The 16,843-nt window shown below is 37.2% G+C and overlaps 1 protein-coding gene across 1 annotated transcript in view; it reads left to right on the top strand.

Moving 5' to 3' along the window:
- The window catches only part of BRIP1 (BRCA1 interacting helicase 1), a 178,746-nt gene that overhangs the window by 104,476 nt on the left and 57,427 nt on the right, over positions 1-16,843 (top strand). The window contains 1 exon segment of the mRNA XM_067022117.1: positions 16,070-16,229. Within this exon segment, the coding sequence (XP_066878218.1) occupies positions 16,070-16,229 (160 nt within the window).

The raw sequence follows: 16,843 nt of genomic DNA, 5'->3' as shown, positions 1-16,843 counted from the left end.
TCTGTCCCCGTGGAACTGGGGTCTACTACCCTCTGACATGTGGTTGCATTCACCAATCCAGAAGCTCTCTGAGCTCCATTCTTTTTGGGTTTTATGCAGGCTTCATTACATAGGCACAATTGGTTAAATCATTTGCCATTGGCAGTTGACTCAACTTCTAGCCCCTTTCCCCTCCCTGGAGGTTGGGGCTGGGGTTGAAAATTTCATATGGTTGGTTCCTGAAAAGGGTTCCCAACTCTTCCAGCCTGTGCAACATCTGTGTGTGTGTGTGTGTAAACTTCCCTACACCAACAAGCAATTCTTGGATGCCAGCGGGATGTCCAAGATTCAACTCAATTCTGACACTATCTACCCAGAGATAGAATCAGATTCCACAGGTAAAGGGCTCATTCCCACAAGACCACCCTCTACTTCAGACACTAGTTGCAAGCCCAGGTTGTTACCTATACTTCTGACAGACTGGCTGTAAACCAGAGGTTCCCACGACCCACTCCTTGGGTTCAGTTAATTTGCTGGAACAGCTCACAGAACTCAGGAAAACTCATTTACTCACTAGGTTACCAATTTATTATAAAAGAATATCAATCAATAGCCAGATGGAGAGATACACAGTGGGAGGTTCTGAATAATAGAGAGGGTGGGACTGATAGTTTCATCCCACTAATCAGGTGGTTGGCTCCATTGACAACTAGTCCCCATCCTAAGCCGCTTTGCTAAAGTCACCTCATTAGTATAACAAAAGACATCTCTATCACTCTCAACACTTAGGAAATTCCAAGGATTTGGGGAGCTGTGAGCCAGGAATGGTGGATGAAGACCAAATATATATGGGCAATATATTTTGGTTACCTGAATGACCAAATGTATATTTTTCTTATAAATCACAGTATTGCAGTTCTGCTGGCAACCAGCCACTGTCCTTAGGTTACCTGGGGGCTGTCCAAAAGTCACGTAATTAACCTACACTCAGGTGTGGTTGAAAGGGACTTGATGTGAATAAATCTTTTCACATTTATGGCCCTGGAGCTATTTCAGGAACTGAAAACAAAAGATGCCCCTATAGCTCTTATTGCTCAGAAAATTCCCGGGGTTTTAGGAGCTCTGTGCTAGACAGGGACAAAGACCCAAATATACATATATATATGTTTCTTATTATAAATCACAACCTTACACATTGCTACATAACATATCAATCTGAGCATCTCAAAGACAATAAAATTGTAGTCTTTCCTCCCAATCTTGGTCCTTGTCCAGTGTTGCCTTTATGAATAAATGGTACCACAATTTATATTGGGGCTAGTCAGGTAACCAGGGGGCATCTATGAACCTTCTTCTCCTTTTCCTATCATATCCAGTCTAACATCACACCTTGCTCATTTTAAATTTTAAATATTTTTGTAGTCTGTTTAGTTTTCTTTCTCTACAGTATAATTTCAAAAAGGTGAAATCATGAATCGTGTAAATATAAAGTGAACGCCTATCAAAGAGTTTATTCAGTTTATTGATTAATGGGGGAATGAGTATGATATTAATGCTGATTCAGAGAGCATTTAAGGAGCTGTGTACTTAAAGGCAGTATAATAAAGGAATAGAATATAAGATTGCCAGCCTGAATACAAATCTGGTTCATGTGCTACAGGTCAATCAACTGTAACCTTTGGGGTTATCTTTTCTCCTGGACAGAAATAATTTGCATTTCTACTGGACAAAAATATACAGTTAAAATGTAATTTCACTAAGTCTGGATCTTAATCAACAGTAAACAATGAGTTCAATAAAGTGCATTTCCCTGTGTAATCCTTGGATGGGCCTTTGCCTCTATATGAAATTGAAAGGTTATGCTGCCTTTTTTTGTTTTTTTTTTTTGTCCTTACTCTCAAGTTTTGCGTAATTTTTTTTAATACTTTCTAATCCAAGCTACATCTCTGGATTACTATATTGGTTGCCTAAATATACCCACTCTAACCCCTGTTCTAACTCATCCATATTAATACCAGAGTAATGTTTAGTCTTTATGTTTTTAATTGTGAAATATGTGTATAAAATTAATATGCACATTTAAAATAATAATAAAATGGACATCTAAGTATCCTCCACCCAACATGGGAAGTAGAACGTTAGTCATATGTTAGAGGCCTGCATGCGCCCCTTCCCAATCATATCCTCCCATCTCTAGAGATATTAGTTTTACTTGTTTTTTAAAAAATAGTTTATATAATTATATATATTATATACACTTAAATGATTTGTTTTTGAACTTTGTATAAATGAAATCATTTGTATGTTAATTATCTGTAACTTTTAAAACGCAACATCTATAGATAGTGTTCATCTTTGTTGATACATGTGTTAACTAATTTATTCATTTATGCTACTGTTAACTAATTTGTTCATTTATACTACTGTGTAGTATTTGACTTTGTGCATGTTTGGGTGTGTTTCTATTTTTTCAATTTACAAAATGGTGGTAAAATATACATAACCTAAAACTTGTTTAGCCATTCATTGTCATTAAGTAGATTTACAATGTTGTACAACTATCACTACTAGCCATTTCCAAAACATTTTCATCATCCCAATCGGAAATTCTGTATTCACTAAACAGTAACTCCTCATTCTCCCCTCGTCGTTTCCCCCCCTCCCCGTCCCTAGCAACTCCTATTCTACTTACTTTCTCTATGAATTTGTCTCTTCTAGGTACCTCATAAAAATGAAATCATACCACACTTGTCCTTTTGTGTCTGGCTTATTTCATTTACCATAATGTTTTCAGGGTTCATCCACATTGTACCATGTATCAGAATTTCATTCCTTTTGATGGCTGAATATTATTTCATTATATGTATTTATTACTTTGTTTATCCATTCATTGTTGATGGATGCTTTGGTTGTTTCCACCTTTTTGCTATTGTGAATAATGCTGCTATTAATATTGATGTACAACTATCTGTTTGAGTTCCTGCCTTCAGTTCTTTTGGTGATATACCTAGCAGTGGAAATTGCTGCTGGATCATATGATAATTTTATGTTTATAAACTTTTTGAGGAACTGCCAAACTATTTTCCATAGTAGCTATACCATTTTATATTTTCACCAGCAATGTATGAATATTCCAATTTTTCCACATCCTTTCCAACACTAATTTTCTGGTTTTTTGATAGCAGCCATCCTAATGAGTTTGAGGTGGTATCTCATTGTAGTTTTGATATGCATCTCCCTAATGATTAATGAAGTTGTGCATCTTTTCATGTGCTTATTGGCCATCTGTATACTTTCTTTGGAGAAATGTCTATGCAAGTCCTTTGCCCATTTTTGAATTGGATTATTTGTTTTTGAATTGTAGGAATTCTTTCTGTATTCTGGATATTAATCTCTTACCAGATAAATGACTTGCAGATATTTTTCCCGTTCTGTCGGTTACCTTTTCACTTTCTTGATAGTATGTTTTGATGCACAAAAATTTTTTAATTTTGATCAAGTCCAATTTTTTCTTTTGTTACCTGTGCTTTTTGGTGTTGTATCCAAGAAATCATTGCCAAATCCAGTGTCCTGAATATTTTGCCCTATTTTTTTTCAAATAGTTTTATAGTTTTTAGGTCTTATACTTTGGTAATTTTGAGTTAATTTATATATGGTATAGACAAGGGTTAATTTGAGGGGTTTTTTTTTTTGGTATGTGGCTATCCAGTTTTCCCAGCATCATTTGTTGAAAAGACTCTTTTTTTCCCCCCATTGAATGGTCTTGGCACCCTGGTTGAAAATCAGTTGACTGTATATTCAAAGTTTTATTTCCGAGCTCCCTATTCTATTCCTTTTGTCTATATGTTTGTCCTTATGCCAGTAGCACACTGTTGATTGCTATATCTTTGTAGTAAGTTTTGAAATTTGGAAATGTTAGTCCTTCAACTTTGTCCTTTTTCTTTCAATATTGTTTTGGCTATTTGGGATCCCTTTTGATTCCATAAGAATTTTAAGATATGTTTTTCTCATTCTGCGAAAAAAAAAAAGTTGTTATTTTGGTAAGGATTGCACTGAATGTGTAAATTGCTTTGGGTAATATTGTCACATTAACAATATTAAATGTTCCAGTCCATGAACATTGGATGTCTTTCCATTTATTTATGTTTCTTTAATTTCTTTCAACAGTTTTGTAGTTTTCAGTATACAAGTCTTTTATTCCTTGGTTAAATTTATTTCTAAGTATTTTATTATTTTTGATGATATTGTGAATGGAATTTTCTTTTAGAAATTTCCTTTGATGGTTGTTCAGTGTTAGTATATAGGAATGAAACCAATTTTTGTATGTTGATTTTGTATCATGCAACTTTACTGATTTCATTTATTAGCTCTAAAAACTCTGATTTTTTGTTTTAGTTTGTGTGTATGTTGTGTGGATGTGTGGATTCTTTAGTGTTTTCTAGATATAAGCCTGTGTCATCTGTGAACAGAGGTTGTTTTACTTCTTCCTTTCCAATTTGAATACCTTTTATTTTAGGGGAAAAGCTTTCAGTTGTTCACCACTGAGTATGATGTTTGAAGTGGGCTTTTCATATATGACCTTTAATATGTTTAGGAAATTCCCTTCCATTCCTAGTTTGAGTATGTGTGTGTGTGTGTGTGTGTGTGTGTGTGTGTGTGTGTGTGTTTAATCATGAGAGGGTGCTGAATTTTGTCAAATTATTTTTTTGCATCAATTGAGATGATCATGTGGGTTTTTTTTCTTCATTCTATTAATGTAGTGTATTACATTAATTGATTTTCATATGTTGAACAACCCCTGAATTCCAGGAGTAAATCCCAATTGGTCCTGATGTATAATACTTTTGGTATGTTGCTGAATTTTGTTTGCTAGTATATGTTGAAGATTTTTTTAAATCAATTTTTAAATTTATTTATTTTTTGGCTGTGTTGGGTCTTCATTGCTGCTGGTGAGCTTTCTCTAGTTGCAGCAAGCAGGGGCTACTCTTATTTGCAGTGTGCAGGCTTCTTATTGCAGTGGCTTCTCTTGTTGTGGAGCACAGGCTCTAGGCACGTGGGCTTCAGTAGTGTGGCACGCAGGCTCAAGTAGCTATGGCATGAGCGCTCTAGGGTGCGGGCTCAGTAGTTGTGGCACACAGGCTTAGTTGTTCTGTGGCATGTGGGATCTTCCTGGACCAGGGATCATGCCCGTGTCCCCTGCATGGGCAGGTGGATTCTTAACCACTGCGCCACCAGGGAAGTCCCATATGTTGAAGATTTTTGCAGTGATATTCATAAAGGATACTGGTCTGTAGTTTTCTTTGCCTGAATTTCTTTGTCTGCCTTTTGTATCAGGGTAAGTCTGGCCTCTAGAATGAGTTAGGAAATGTTCCCTCCTTTTCATTTTTTTGGAAAAGTGTGAGAAGGATTGATATTAACTTTAATATTTGATGGAATTCATCAGTGAAGCCATCTGGTCTAGGGCTTTTCTTTGTTGGAAGGTTTTCAATTAACTGATTCAGTCTCCTTACTTGTTATAAGTCTATTCAGATCTTCTATTTTCTTCATGATTCAGTTTTTTTTTTTTAGACTTGTGTGTTGATAGAAATTTATCTATTACATCCAGATTATTATCCAGTTTGGTGGCATACAGTTGTTCATAGTATTGTCTTATAATCCTTTTTATTTCTGTAAAGTTGCTAGTAATATCTCCACTTTCTTTTGTGGTTTAAGTAATTTGAGTCTTCTCCTTTTTTCCCTTAGTCAGTCTAGCTAAATATTTGTCACTTTTGTAACTTTTATTTGTCTATTTTTTCTATTCTCTATTTTATTTACTCTGCTCTTTATTTTTTCTTTCCTTCTGCTAGTTTTCAGCTTAATTTGCTATACTGTAAAATGTACAGTTAGGTATTTGAGATCTTTCTTTTTTTTTTTTTGCGGTACGTGGGCCTCTCACTGTCGTGGCCTCTCCCATTGCAGAGCACAGGCTCCTGATGCGCAGGCTCAGCGGCCGTGGCTCACGGGCCCAGCCGCTCCGCGGCATGTGGGATCTTCCCGGACCGGGGCACAAACCCGTATCCCGTGCATCAGCAAGCAGACTCTCAACCACTGCGCCACCAGGGAAGCCCTCAATTTTTTTTTTTTTTTTTTTTTTTTAATTTGTGGTATGCGAGCCTCTCATTGCTGTGGCCTCTTCCATTGTGGAGCACAGGCTTCGGACGCGCACGCTCAGCGGCCATGGCTCACGGGCCTAGCCGCTCTGAAGCATGTGGGATTATCCCGGACCGGGGCACGAACCTGTGTCCCCTGCAACGGCAGGTGGACTCTCAACCACTGTGCCACCCGGGAAGCCCCCTCTTTTTTTAATGTTTACATTTACAGCTAAAATATCTTTCATAGCACTGTTTCACTGTATCTCTAAGTTATGGTATGTTTGTATTTTCATTTTCATATGTACCAAGGTGCCGCCAGCCGCAGCAGGTCCTCAAAGTGCAGCAACAATTGACGAGAGGGGGTAGGGAACTGAATGCACCAAGGTATGGGATCAGAAGGGCACAAGCAACTGATGGTTGCAAGGCAAGTTTAATCACAAAGCGTAGCCATATATATACCCCTAAAGCAGGGAATTTGCTTAGTCATGCCTTATCAGCATCAGCTGGTTGATTGGCTTCTAGGCTTAGTCACGCCTTATTGGCATCAGCTGGTTGATTGGCTTCTCGGCTTCTCCCTCAAAGGCACCAATTTCTCCTCCAGGGTTGCTTTTCCTAGCTTTAGGGAACAACCAGGGGCTCCCAGTAACTGAGCAGGTCCCTGGAGCAATTTGGCCAAAGGCCATCTCCTTTTTTACCTTCATATCATAAAGTCCAGGATGCATACCAAGGAGAGTACAATCGGGCCCTGAGGCTTATGAGGGTCTTAATGGCGCCTTCCTCAGAGGGTAATGCTCGCCACACCAAGGTATTTTCTAATTTTCCTTGTGATATTTGGTTTGATCCAGGGATTGTTTAAGAGTGTGTTGTTTATATTGTATAGCAGGGAATTATAGCCATTATCTTGTAATATAATGGAATATAATCTGCAAGAATACTGAATCACTATGCTGTACACCTGAAAGCAATATAATATTGTAAATCAACTATACTTGAATTTTAAAAAAGAGTGTTGTTTAAGTTTCATTTATGTGTGAATTTTCCAGTTTTCTTTGTTATTGTTTTCTATTTCATTTCATTATAGTCAGAAAAAGCACTAAATCCTTTTTAAATTTGACTTGTATTGTGGCCTAACCTATGGTCTGTCCTAGAGGATGTTCTACACACACTTGAGAAGAATGTGTATTCTGCTTTGTTAGGTGGAGTGTTCTATATATGTCTGTTAGGTCTAATTAGTTTATGGTATTTTTCAAGTCCTCTTTTCCTTCTCGAATTTCTGTCTGGTTGTTTTTTCCATTATTGACATTGGGATATTAAAGTTTCCTACTATTATTATAGAACTATATTTCCTCTATTCTGTCAGTTTTTGTTTTATATATTTTGGGGCTCTGTTCTTATGCATTTCTATGTTTATAATTATTATATCTTCATGAATTGACACTTTTTCAATATATAATATTATTCTTTGTCTCTAACAGTTTTTGACTTAAAGTCCATTTTTTATGGCTTTGTGTTACTGTCTAGCATCTTTTGATTTCAACTGAGGGACTCCCCTTAGCATTTCTTGTAAGGCAGCTCTAGTGGTGATGAACTCCCCCAGCTTTTGTTATTCTATGAAAGTGTTTCTCCTCCTCCTCCACCTGTCCCCCTTCCCTTCCCTGCTATACTCCTCCCCCTCCCATCTTTCCTTCATTTTTGAAGGGCAGTTTTACTGGACATAGTGTTTTTGGTAGGTAGACTTTTTTTTTCTCTTTCAGCATTCTGAATATATCATCCTACTCCTTTTTTGCTTTGCTCTTGCTGCTTTCAAAATTCTCTCCATCTTTGATTTTTGACAGTTTGTTTATAATGTGTCTCAGTGTAACCTTCTTTGGATTCATCTTTTTTGCTGTTGGCTTCTTGAACCTGGATATCCATTCCCTCCCTCCACCCTTTTTAGGAAGTTTTTGGGTACTATTTCATTATAAACTTTGTACCTTTCTCTCACTTTTTTCACCTTCTGAGACTGCCATTTGTGTATATTTGTCTGCTTGAGGGTGTCCTATAAATCCTGCAGGCTTTCTTCATTCGCTTTCATTCTCTTTTCTTTATACTTGTCTGACTGGATCATTTAAATGACCTGTGTTTGAGTTCACTGATTCTTTATTTTGATTGACTATGCTGCTGTTAAACCCCTCTAGTGAGTTTTTTATTTCAGTTACTGTATTCTTGAGCTCCAAAATTTTTGTTTGGCTTTGTATTTTGTCTCTTTTTTTGAAATTCTCATTTTGTTCATGTATCATTTCCCTGAGCTTGTTAAGCATCTTTATGATGGTTATTTTAAATTCTTTTTCACCTAATTCATATGCCTCCATTTCTTTATGGTTGATTCCTGGAATTTATTTTGTTCCTTTGATTGGGCCAGTTTCCCGTTTCTTCGTGTTCCATATAACTTTGGGTTTCTATCTACACATTTGAAAAAACAGCTACCTCTTCCAGTTTTTTATAAACTGGCTTTGTACAGGGAAAGATCTTCACCAGTTAGCTCAGCTGCAGATTCTGGAGGCCTCTCAAACCTTTTCTGTGGATGTGCCTTCTCTTGACTTGAGTGTGTAGATTCCTGATTAGAAGGATTTTTCAGTTTTTTTTTTTCAAGTGCTTGTAATTTTTTGTTCCCTCTGGTTTTTGTCAGTGGTACTACAGATTCTCTGGAACTGCTGTAAGCCACCCAGCCCGCTTTTGTTCTCTGCAGGCCTTTAGAATATTCCAGGTCCCATCAGCTCTCTGAGTTGAGCAAGCAGAAACTAGTCCCTCAGGACACTCCCCCCGCTAAAAAAAAATGTTGGAATGTTGTACATTCTCCACTCTTCTCTTCTCCCCATCCAAGGTAGAGGCCGCCAAGCTGTTCTGGTCTCTTTCTGCTAGTCCTCTGGAGTGGCAGCAAGCTGCTCAGCTCTCTTTTGTTCTCAGTGGCCCCTTGGCATCTAGAGTATGCTGGATCTTGTCAGTATTCTGAGATATGTGGCACAGAAACCAGTCCCTCAGGCAGCTCCCTGCCTGAACATTGGACATATGGTCCAATAATTTCCATCCTCAGGGAGAAGCTGGGAGTTGGGGATTTTATCACAGTAGTTAAGTGCTGGACCAGGGGAAGAGACTATGGCAAGTGAGTGCATGCAAGTTTAAACCTTTGCCTTTGTACTCAGTGGCCCCCAACCTGGCAACATTTCCTGTTAGTGCATAGATTCAGGCAAGACAGAAACCAGTCCCCTGGGTAGCCCCCCTAAAAGTCTGCACATTAGACGTATGTTTCAATCTCCTTTTAACTCCCTTAGGGAGAAGCTGGGAGTTGGAAGTCTTCTCCCAGTTGCACCATGTTGAACTGGGTGGGGGGACAAAGACAAAAGTTATGCCACAAATTTTCCTACCATTTCAATGCAGCTGGTTTTATATTCATCTGGGAGGTAGGAACCTCTTACTGTTTTCTGGATTTCTCACAACAGTAGCTGGTGCATATGTTGTTGTTGAATCAGGGTGTCCATGGAGGCAAGGAGAAGCTGTTGACTTACCCCTTATTGAATTTTTAAAGTGGACATGTGAATAGATGAAGTGGTAGGATTTGTATTTTGAAAATATTGCTCTGGCTGAAATGTAAAGACCTAGGAGTGATAGATAAGAAACAGAAAATCCAGTTAGGAACCTATCAGAGTAGTCCTTCAGGAGATTATGATAGCTTAGATTGACCTGTTGGCTTTGGATACAGAGAGTTATTTGGAAGACAGAAATTAATAAGGCTTGGTAATAGATTGAATATGGGTGATGCGGGGGAGGGAATTGTTAAGGATTATTCAATGTTCAAGGCAACTCAGTGGATGGTGATATCCTTTGTTGATAAAAAAATACTGGAATAGTATAAATTTGGTCTTTTATGAAACATTTCAGGTGCCTTTGAGATGTCTAACTGGTGAATTTTATTAGGCCGTCGGACATATGAATATTCATGTAGAGGAGCAGTTGGGGCTTTAAATACATACAAAATTCGGAGTTTTAGGCTGTTTATTCTGCATCTTTAGGTATGTAATATTCTCTCACTATAAGTGCCATGAAGGCAAGGACTTTTTCTGTACTGTTCTCTGCTTTATTCTCAGATTTCTGACATTGTTTCTGGCACATTGTAGGGATTAATATTTTTGTTGTTGTTTTTGTTTGTTTTCTTATCTTCATCCTCTATCCCCACTGTCTTGGTATTACTAAAAACATTAATGAGAAATAGATATTTCATATTTATATAAGATCACATAATATATCATCTATATATGAATCATAAATTATATTAATAAAATGAAAACATCAAAACTATCACTGGAGAACTAAATATTGCTGTTAAAGCTATCTGGATGCTCCTTCAGATTCCCGTCACTGTGTTCACTCCCACAGGATTAATAATTGTCCTAAAGCAGGGGTCCCCAACCCCCAGGCCACAGACCGGTACCAGTCCATGGCCTGTTAGGAACCAGGCCGCACAGCAGGAGGTGAGTGGTGGGTGAGTAAGCGAAGCTTCATCTGTATTTTCAGCTGCTCCCCATCGTTCACATTACTGCCTGAGCTCTGCCTGCTGTCAGATCAGTGGCGGCATTAGATTCTCGTAGGAGTGCAAACCCTACTGTGAACCGTACATGCAAGGGATCTAGGTTGCACGCTCCTTATAAGAATTTAATGCCTGATGATCTGAGGTGGAGCTGAGGCAGAGATGCTCGTGCTGAGGAGCGGCTGCAAATACAGATCATCATTTGCAGAGAGGTTTGACTCCACAGAGACCATAATAAATCAGTTGCTTGCAGACTCATATCAGAACCCTATCAGTAAGTGGCAAGTGACAATTAAGCTGCATCTGGTGGCAGGCTTTATAGTGGCAAATGAGTTGATGCACTTCAATTGTACAGCTGCATCTGGTGGCAGGCTTTAAGTCAGAATCCGACACTTATTTTAGTCCACGCGTGGCCTGCCCGTTATTTTATTTACCACTTCCATCTGCACCTCTTTCCCGTGCTGCACACTTGTCTCAGTCACAGTTTTGGTAAGCCCACAAGCTAACCCTAGCCAAAATGACTAAAAAACAAACGTCACTGGAGAGCTTCTTTGAAAGTGGGGAAAGACCCAATGATGAGACAGCAGAAGACTGCCAACAGAAAGAAAGCTGCATTTGAAGGAAAATACCAAGAATCCTACTTAAATTATGGGTTCATTGCAACAGGTGATTCACATTCTCCAAGCCCGCTTTGTATATAATATGTGGTGACAGGCTGTCCAGCAAAGCCATGAAAACTTCAAAACTGCTTAGCCACTTGGAGACCAAGCACCTTGAATTAAAAGACAAAACTTTGGAGTTTTTCAAAAGGAAAAAACATGAACACGAACAGAAGCAACTGTTGAAGGCCACCACTTCATCAAATATGTCTGCACTGAGAGCATAATTCTTAGTGGCAAACCGCATTGCTAAAGCTAAGAAGCCCTTTACTATTTATTGGTGAAGAGTTGATCCTGCCTGCTGCTAAGGACATTTGTCATGAACTTTTAGGAGAGGCTGCAGTTCAAAAGCTGGCATGTGTTCCTCTTTCGGCTAGCACCATAACTAGACGAATTGATGAAATAGCAGAGGATATTGAGGTACAATTGTTAGGATTAATGAATCACCGTGGTATGCAGTCCACGTTGACAAGTCTACCAATGTTGACAACAAGGCAACATTGCTTGTTTTTGTGCGATATATTTTTCAGAAGGATGTACATGAGAATATGTTATGTGCACTTTTGTTGCCAACCAGCACCACAGCTGCAGAACTGTTCAAGTCCTTGAATGATTACATATCAGGAAAGCTGAATTGGCCATTTTGTGTTGGTATATGCACGGACAGGGTGACTGCCATGACTGGACGGCTTTCTGACTACTCGGGTCAAAGAGGTCACTTCTGAATGTGAGTTTTTGCACTGTGTCATCCATAGAGCAACGCTGGCTAGCCAAAAAATGGCACCTGAATTTAACAACGTTTTGCAGGATGTGATTAAAATTATCAGCCACATTAAAGTACATGCCCTTAACTCACATCTGTTCGTGCAGCTCTGTGAGTAGATGGACACACGTCTTCTCTTATACACAGAAGTGAGATGACTTTCTAAAGGTAGATCACTGACCAGAGGTTTTGAGTTACGAGAGCTGCTCCAGAGATTTCTTTTAGAAAAACAGTCACCACTGGCAGCACATTTCAGTGACACAGAATGGGTCACAAAACTTGCTTACTTGTGTGACATATTCAACCTGTTCAGCAAATTCAGTCTGTCACTTCAGGGGAGAACGACAACTGTGTTCAAGTCGGCAGATAAAGTGCCTGCGTTCAAGGCAAAATGGAATTATGGGGGCGACGAGTGAACATCGGGATTTTTGACATGTTTCAAACATTAGCAGAGATTTTGAAAGAGACTGAGCCAGGGCCTTCTTCCTCCCAGCTGGTGCATGACCACCTATCTCAGCTTTCAAAAGAGTTTGAGCATTATTTCCCAACCACAAAAGACCCCTGAACTGGGAAGGAATGGATCTGCGACCCATTTGTGATATAAGCCAGGTGAATCGACTTTGTCTGTGCTAGAAGAGGATCAGCTGCTTGAGATCACAGATGACAGTGGCCTTAAGAGTATGTTTGAGACAACTTCAAATCTCCATGCATTCTGGATTACAGTCAAGGCAGAATATCCTGAGATTGCCACAAAAGCACTGAGAAGCCTGCTTCTATTTCCAACATCCTGTCTTCGTGAAGCAGGGTTTTCTACAGTGACAGAAACCAAAATGAGATTACAGAGTAGAATGGACATAAGCAATACACTTCAGGTGTCACCGTCCCACATCGCCCCCAGATGGGACCATCTAGTTGCAGTGAAACAAGCTCAGGGCTCCCACTGATTCTGCATTATAGTGAGTTGTATAATTATTTCATTATATATTACAATTTAATAGTAATAGAAATAAAGTGCACGATAAATGTAATGTGCTTGAATCATCCTGAAACCATCCCCCCCGCCCCCCAACCCCCCCAGGTCCGTGGAAAAATTGTCTTCCACTAAGCTGATCCCTGGTGCCAAAAACGATGGGGATTGCTTTCCTAAAGTTTATAATTTTCATTATTTTTTTAAAGTGGCTTTACCACATACACATGTATTCCACAATACATATGTATTTCTAAACAATATGTTACTTAGTTTTGGTTTTTTTTGAGTTTTTAAAAAATGGCATGATATTGTATGTACTTTTTACCATTTTGCTTTTTTTAATCCATGACAGAAGTTCATTTATTTGCATTACTTATTATAATCCATTGTATTCCTATAGCACAATTTACACATTACCTTTAATAAATATTTTTAAGACCTTTCTAGGTTTCTTATTTGTTTTTATGTTCTGCTGTTTAAATAATGCTGCTATTGACATTTTGTAGAAAATGACAAGCTGATTCTAAATTTCCTATGGAAAAGCAAAGGACCTAGAATAGTTACAGTGTTTCTAAGTTATTTTTTTTTCCATTTTGTTTTCCTCTTCAACCTAGAATTTTATGGGAGTTTTTTTAGATTTCTATGTAGATAAATTTATTTTGTTTTGGTATGAATGACCCTTCTGTTAATATCTATTTCCAGTGAATCTGTATATGATTCCAGATTTTTAAAATTTATTGATATGTCCTTTGTGAATTTATGTATATTGTTCCACATGTAAAAGAATTATTATTTTCCATTCAGCACCAAGTTTCCTATATATATTAGAGTAAGGTTGATGATTCTTATAAATTTAAATATTCTATATTCATATTAATTTCATCTAATTCATTTGTAGATATCTTAGGTATGTTGAAGTCCTCAGTAGTGTTTAGGGAGTTGGTCAGCTTATCATTGTATTTCTTGCCAGTTTTTTCCTTCCATATTTTCAAACTATGTCTTAAGTACATAGAGATTCATGAGTGCTATATCTTGTTGGTGGATGCACTTTTTATGTGTATGGAATATATATGTTTCTTTTAAAGCTTTTTACTTTGAAGTCTATTTTTTTATGACTGTGATACACCTGATTTCTTTCTTTTTTTTTTTTTTTTTTTTTTTGCATTACTTGGGCCTCTCACTGTTGTGGCCTCTCCCGTTGCAGAGCACAGGCTCTGGACACGCAGGCTCAGCGGCCATGGCTCATGGGCCCAGCCGCTCCGCGGCATGTGGGATCTTCCCGGACCGGGGCACGAACCCATGTCCCCTGCATCGGCAGGCGGACTCTCAACCACTGCGCCACTAGGGAAGCCCTGGGATCTTTTTTATAAGAGTACTAATCCCATTTGTGAAAGTTCCTCCCTCATGACCTAAGCACCTTTAAAGACCCCACTTCTTCGGGGATTAGGATTTCAAAAAATGATTTCGGAGGACCACCAACATTTAGACCATAGCAGTGATTTTTTTTAAATTTTGTTTTATAATCTTAATAAGATTATTTCTGAAAATAGATAAGGTAAAATTCTGAGGAAATAAACCATCTTATAAAAATTAGTTTTTGTTCTCTAGAGAACTTGGAGTAATTTCTTGGTGCTTGCCTGTATTGTAATAATTGTCCATATTGCATAGAACTCTGCATAAAACAAGTAGGTAAAGCAGTTCAGTTTAAATCATAATAATCTCTACTATTGACTTTTGTCTTTTTAAATTTATTTCAGCTCTTATGTTTATTGACTTCTGCTTTCTTTGCATTTTCTGTTTAATTTTCTAGCTTCTTAAAAAGAATGCTTAATTCCATTAGTTTTAAATTTTTTAAATAAATACATTTCAAGTTATAAGCATATTTCTAAGTATTACCTTTACTGCTTCCCACATGTTTTGAATTATGGGTGGTTTTTTTATCATTCATATCTAAAGATACCATTCATATCTAAAGATATCATTCATATCTAAAGAAATTCATATCATGAATTCTATTGTGTTTTCCTCTCTAAACCATATGTTCTTGGGAATTCCCTGGCGGTCCAGTGGTTAGGACTTTGTGCTTCTACTGCAGGGGGCACGGGTTCGATCCCTTGTTAAGGAACTAAGATCCTGCATGCTTTGTGGTACAGCCAAAAAAATTAAATGAATTGTAAACCATATGTTCTTTTTTGTTGTTATTTATTTTCTTTTTCTTCCAGCTTTATTGAGATATAATTGACATATAACACATATGCTCTTTAAGAATACAATCTTTAGTGTCAGGCTTGTATGTTTGTTTTTTCCCACTAACTTTATATTATTGACTTTTAATCTAAAATTGCATTGTTGTTAGAATATGTGGTTAATCTGATAAGGATTCTTGGAAATTTGTTGAAAGTCCTTTTGTAATCTAGCACGTTTATCTTTGTAAATGTTCCATTTGTGCCTTTATATTTTCTACTTGTTGGCTACCTGAGTCTCTGTTTATATATTTACTCAATTCAGTTTATTAATGATGATCAAATTTTCAAACGGCATAGCTGCCTATGGACTAGGTAAAATGATCTTAAAGAATCTTCATTTAAAGTATCTTTAGTTAAAGATATTAAGAACTTCACCTTAGATTTAGAGATAACTTAAAATTTATGAATTTTGACAAAAGTAATTTTTTCCTGCTTTTGAAATCCCTGAGGTAGCAATGATAGAAGTAGTAGCAGTAGCAGCAGTAATGTTAGTAGTAATAGTAATGGTAACAGCAGCCACAACAGCTAAAATCTATGGAGCTCTTACTGTGTGCCAGACATCATCCAAAGCTTTCTATATCAGTTAATGAATGTACCCAATAACAACTCTATGACATAAAATTGTTTTCCTCATTTTATGGAGTCAAACACAGAAAGGTTAATACTCTTGCCATTGTAGTCACATTGTCTTTCAACAAATAAATGTAAGTTCAGTTGGACACACAAAAAAATCTTTTTTTTTCTTTCCCCTTTCCAGTTATTAGAAAAGTTAAAAGAACGTTGGCTCTCCACTGGTATATGGCATAATCTGGAGTTGGTGAAGACAGTCGTTGTAGAACCACAGAGAGGAGAAAAAACTGATTTTGATGAATTACTGCAGGTGTACTATGATGCGATCAAGTACAAAGGAGAAAAAGGTAATTGGAAATTATTCGATGGTCAGTGAAAAAAACATTTTTCCCATAAAGTGAAAAGTTGGTGCTGTTAGAATTTTATTTGTGTTATCTTTTTTAAATGAATTGCACTTGAGAAAAATTATATTTTATAATCCTGAGTGAAAAGAAAATAGGTTAAAGAAATTCTTTTATTTGGAGTTGTTCTCCTATGAATATTTTCATTTGAAGATGCCAGTTCAGTTTTATGAAATGGCATGCGTTCAGGTATTATCCCATAGACTTCCTTACGCTAACTAAAATGTTTTGTTAAAGAAGGTAGGTAGAGTATGCATTAATATCTTCCTTACTAGCCAAATGAGCCATATATTTTTATGTAAAAAATATACTTTGTGCTTATATTTTATTACATAAAGTAAACTTGAGTTTTCAAAACATAACTGAAGGCTAAATTTCAAAGTTAGAGAATGCCCATAAAAAGTTTGACAAGAAGGGCTAATAGGTGCAACATCATAAAGATATTATAACACAATTGTCAATATCCTTGTATGATAAGATTATACACAGAGTATTCTGTGTATGTGTGTTTTAAATACTTTTCAATATAATATTGATTCAATATGATATATATATATATA

Source organism: Kogia breviceps, chromosome 19 (genome assembly GCF_026419965.1).
Source record: "Kogia breviceps isolate mKogBre1 chromosome 19, mKogBre1 haplotype 1, whole genome shotgun sequence".
In the NCBI taxonomy this organism is placed as follows: Eukaryota; Metazoa; Chordata; class Mammalia; order Artiodactyla; family Physeteridae; genus Kogia; species Kogia breviceps.
The sequence above is the reverse complement of the archived record's forward strand: the minus strand, read 5'-3'. Positions and strand labels throughout refer to the sequence as shown.